The sequence below is a fragment of the Megalops cyprinoides genome, chromosome 19 (assembly GCF_013368585.1).
Source record: "Megalops cyprinoides isolate fMegCyp1 chromosome 19, fMegCyp1.pri, whole genome shotgun sequence".
Lineage (NCBI taxonomy): Eukaryota > Metazoa > Chordata > Actinopteri > Elopiformes > Megalopidae > Megalops > Megalops cyprinoides.
In genome coordinates this window covers 10,081,586-10,085,835 of record NC_050601.1, presented here as the reverse complement: position 1 = coordinate 10,085,835, position 4,250 = coordinate 10,081,586, and the positions used below count along the sequence as shown (strand labels likewise).

At 37.7% G+C, this 4,250-nt stretch overlaps 1 protein-coding gene across 1 annotated transcript; it reads left to right on the top strand.

Annotated features, from left to right (window-relative positions):
- The first annotated feature begins 2,428 nt into the window (after positions 1–2,428).
- Positions 2,429–3,755, top strand: rmi2 (RecQ mediated genome instability 2). Its single transcript, XM_036553572.1, has 2 exons — positions 2,429–2,777; positions 3,006–3,755. Exons 1-2 carry the CDS (start codon positions 2,477–2,479, stop codon positions 3,152–3,154), a joined length of 450 nt encoding a protein of 149 aa, XP_036409465.1. The 5' UTR covers positions 2,429–2,476; the 3' UTR covers positions 3,155–3,755.
- The last annotated feature ends 495 nt before the right edge of the window (positions 3,756–4,250 follow it).

The following is a 4,250-nucleotide window of genomic DNA, read 5'->3' as shown; positions in this document are numbered from 1 at the left end:
CAGAACAAGCACACCTTCAGCTCAGTTACTCTCTCTGTTACTCAGTTTGACATTCATGACATTACAGATGATGTGGTGATTTCAGAAGAAGACTTAAATCCTGATCCTGATACTGATAAAGAACATATTCTTTGTATCATTCTCTGTATTCCTATTATTCTTGTATAAACATTAGACATGTGGAGGCTGATAGATGCTTATAAATACAAATGAGTCCAGCTGATAAGTAATGATTTTGTATGCTAAAGCAGCTCATTAGCACTATGTGTCTGATTTTGAAGTGGTGGGGGTGGGGGGTTCTGACTTCAGTTAGCCTTTTCATTGAGTCAATTTTATTGTAGATTTTGCTAAATATTTTTGTATGGATTTGTTTTCTGTGCAATAATGTTGGGATTTGGAAGTTTAATGCACTATAAAGGTATCTTGTTGATAATGCAGGACAGACCTGCATCTAGTGAAATGGTTTTCAAGCACTTTTTTCTCTTGTGAAATATGTTTTAGGTTGTTCATCCAAAAAAGGGCTTAATTTTGGGAAAAAAATGCTTCTCAGGGAAATATTGTACTTAATAAATATGTATATGACTTAAAAGGTTAAACTACAATATTTTGCTCACTTGGCAAGGCATTGTTGTTCAAGGCCCAATATGAATTAACTACAATGTATTCATCATCTGTTATGCATAAGATTATTTTCTATGACAAGAGATTTTTCATATATAGTAACAAATGCAGACATGATTTAATACATACACTGAAACATGTTTCTAGTTTTAAACAGAAGTAGGGGTACTCAAATTACCAATGACTCACTAATAATATTTCATTATGTTAAAAAAAATAAACATGGACCATTCTACAGAGTGTGCAGTAGTCTGTGCAGTTTTTTCTGTTTAATAGCATACTTCACCAAGTTACATTGCCATTCACAAATGCCATCACAAACCTTATGTTTCAATGATCCCAACCATACATTGAAGAGTCTGGACTGAGAAGGTCACTGAACATTAACAAATTATAAATCTTTCTTTCTTAAATCTTTCTTATTAGCTGGGTATCAGCTGTCACTACCCATGATGTGATGCTGAACTTCTGATTACATATGGCAACATGGCATTATCCACAGATAACATCATAAGTTTACCCACATTTTTCATAATTTTAGTACAGTATGTTCAGCTGTTATCCTCAATACAGTACTAACAGTACTTTACAATGTCTCTTTTGTCAGGGCCTATTCAGCTGTCTTCTCCTGTTGCCTGGTTACACTCAGCTTTATTCACCCTTTGGGGAAAGTATACTGTACACAGCTAATTCCCTTTCCCACTTCCCTTGTCTCCTTTTCACTGGGGGAATCCCCATTGAGTCTTGGATATAAGGTCAATATCTTCAGTGCTACTCAGATCTACATAATAAGATGAGGGAAGGGAGCATTATTAGCTCGTGAAGCTATTTCTCTGTCCAATGGAGTCTACAAAAACCACAGTTGAACACAACGGTATATACATAAGTCTTAGCAAAGCTTATTATATCCTCTAAATTAGAAACATACTTACTGTGTGAGTGAAAATAACCAACACTGAAACCAGGTTACAAATGTAGGTAAGTACATTATTACTTTTAGCAATATATTGTTTATAAAAACGGTAAAATGTAGTTGCCTAGATAGCTCATCTGATTTACTGATAGTTAACTAGTTTTCATAAGTATCAAGCTAATGTTACTACTAAAAAGACTTGACAACAGCCTGTCTATCTAACAAGTCTGACAGGAAGAATTGCAATGAATAATGAATGAAGTGTGCTTATTGTTCAATCTGGTAAATTAACTAGCTAGTATTGAAGTTTTATTTTAAATGAAGTAGATTACATTAGGAAGCAGGGTGTCTGATTATGAGATTATTTTAACCTTTGAAAATGTATTCTCATCCATACAAATTTAACTTTGCAAGTGTTTGGTTAGCTAAGATCATACTGAAAATAACCCCAGACAGAGCTGTCAGTGTAATTACCTAGTTATCTGGCTACAGTTCAGTGATTAGGCCCTTTGTATCGATCAACAAATCAATCAATAATAATAATAATATTAAAGTGATTTTAGTACCACCAACATTCCACCGTTTGTAACAATATTAAACATGTTTCATGGTATGTGATACAAGTCGAATGAGCTCCTATAGCAGCTCATATAAATGCATATCAGCGATGAGGGAGCGCAAAACAGGGTACAAAACCGGATTATTTTGTCAACTCGACGATTCCAGTTTTTTCAATGTAGACACTTATCTTCAAATGAAGAAAATCTTTGCTTGACGTTTACAAATAGAACGATGCCAATGACGTATGACTAACGTAATTGGATTATGCAAAATTCCATGGCTGTGATAGGTTAAAACCTTCAGAGCGCCTATGTTAAAGCCGGATGTCGAAGTTCAGTCCAACAGTTAAGAGTGGATGTTGATTTGTACATATAATGTCCTATGGATGTTAACGATAAGTTTGCTGGTGACAAAAAACGAAGCCCTCCGATTAAAGTTCTGTCTAGCCAGCTCCGGGAGGGCAAAGAACATACCGCACCGAACGGAAAGATCGAGTGTACTGTGAAAAGGCTGGGTCAAGGGAAGACGGTCCCCCTTAAGGTCTCTGTGGTGTGGATGCAGGGAACAGTGCTGGAAGTAAAGTCGGACAACAGCACCACTGTGTTACTGCTAGACGAGACCGGGACTTTCTTGGTCAATGGTGTGAGCAACATTCCAAAGGGAAAGCCTTGTCTCTTTCCAGGTGAGTTAGCTAAACGTTTAGCTAAATAAGAAGACTGTTCACTTGAGTACAAAAATTGTGGTTTCAGTGTCGATTCATATAATACGGTAACTTGCGATCACAGGTGAAATGTATCTGCTAACAAAGATACGTATTATGTGAAATTTTATTCGTAGGATAAGAGTGTCAGCTACCTGACGAAAATGCATCTGTAATGAAATGACATGAAACGCCCTACCCCCTCTCTAGGCAAATACGTCATGGTGATGGGGGTTCTTCAGTCCTGCAGTCCGGAGCCGGTTCTCCGCGCCGTTAAGATGGCAGACCTCTCTCTTAATGACGTCATTCACAGGAGAATGTGGAAATTTGAAGTGCAAGATCTTCAGCAAACGTTATGAGAAACTCAAAGCAGCATGGGATCGTCACATAATTGATGGACCCTCTTTTATTTGCAACAATAAATGCATTTTCTTGGTTGAAGATCTGGGTGAATATGCTAAGCTAACTGTAGAGTACAGATGAAGTCTCATTTTAGTGTAATACTAAAAGTATTTCTGAAATGACCCTTTACAGTGGCAGGCAAAGGTAGTGACTGAAATGTCTACAAGTCAGTCATATACAAGATTAGCAATATCTTTTGTCTTTCCATAATTCTAAATGCAATGGGACAGATGCTGACCCAGTCCTATACAATCTGTAAATTCAGATCAGTCATCTTGCTCCTAGAGCACCACCAAGCTTGCAATCTTTTATTCCAACTACTCAACACAACTAAGCTCTGAATGCCATTGTAACTGTGAAGTTAAATTGCAATCGAACATCTCTCCAACCGTTCCAAAGGTGGCTAAGCTTTACATAGAATGCATTTCAAATACATACAACAGGTATATTTAATCTCAAGCATGACTCCTAAGCACGACTCCCATGCATACTGTACTGTACACTTTAAGTGCTTTTGATTATGGAGCATGCAACATATTTGTGAAACATGTCCTGTATCAGCCAACAATTTGTCTTTCTAGACTCCATTTACTTTTTCCCTTGATGAATAGGTAAACATTACTTATTACCTAGTGGAGAGATGGGTGGTTCAGCTGTGCATTCATCCAAAACTTTGGCATCACTGACTGTAAACATTAGGCTTGCTTTTGCCACTGCGTGTAGCTAGAGTGTCGAAGAGTTCGTTAAATCCACTGACAAAGTCGCATTCAGCAAAGTGTTACTTTCCACACTGTAACTCCCACAGTGCACGTCTCTGATGTTCTGCTGACATTCCCAACCCGACCCCAACAGAAGAATGACAACTGATGATATGGCGGAGATCAAACTCGATCATTCTGCTTCAAACACCTGGCTTAACCAATAGGTCACTCAGAAGCTCCCACCACTTTCTTTTCAAGGAAGACCCCCAATTAAGTGCAAATGTGGCTCCGGAAAATGACAAGCATTTATTTGTGCGCAAAACAATGTCTGTTGACACTGCTGTCTTCAAAG

Excerpts from the sequence above, each read along its gene's own strand:
- rmi2 (XM_036553572.1), top strand. The coding sequence starts at position 2,477 with ATGGATGTTAACGATAAGTTTGCTGGTGACAAAAAACGAAGCCCTCCG. Across the intron at positions 2,778-3,005 it reads AAAGCCTTGTCTCTTTCCAG|GCAAATACGTCATGGTGATG; the intron begins GTGAGTTAGCTA and ends CCCCCTCTCTAG.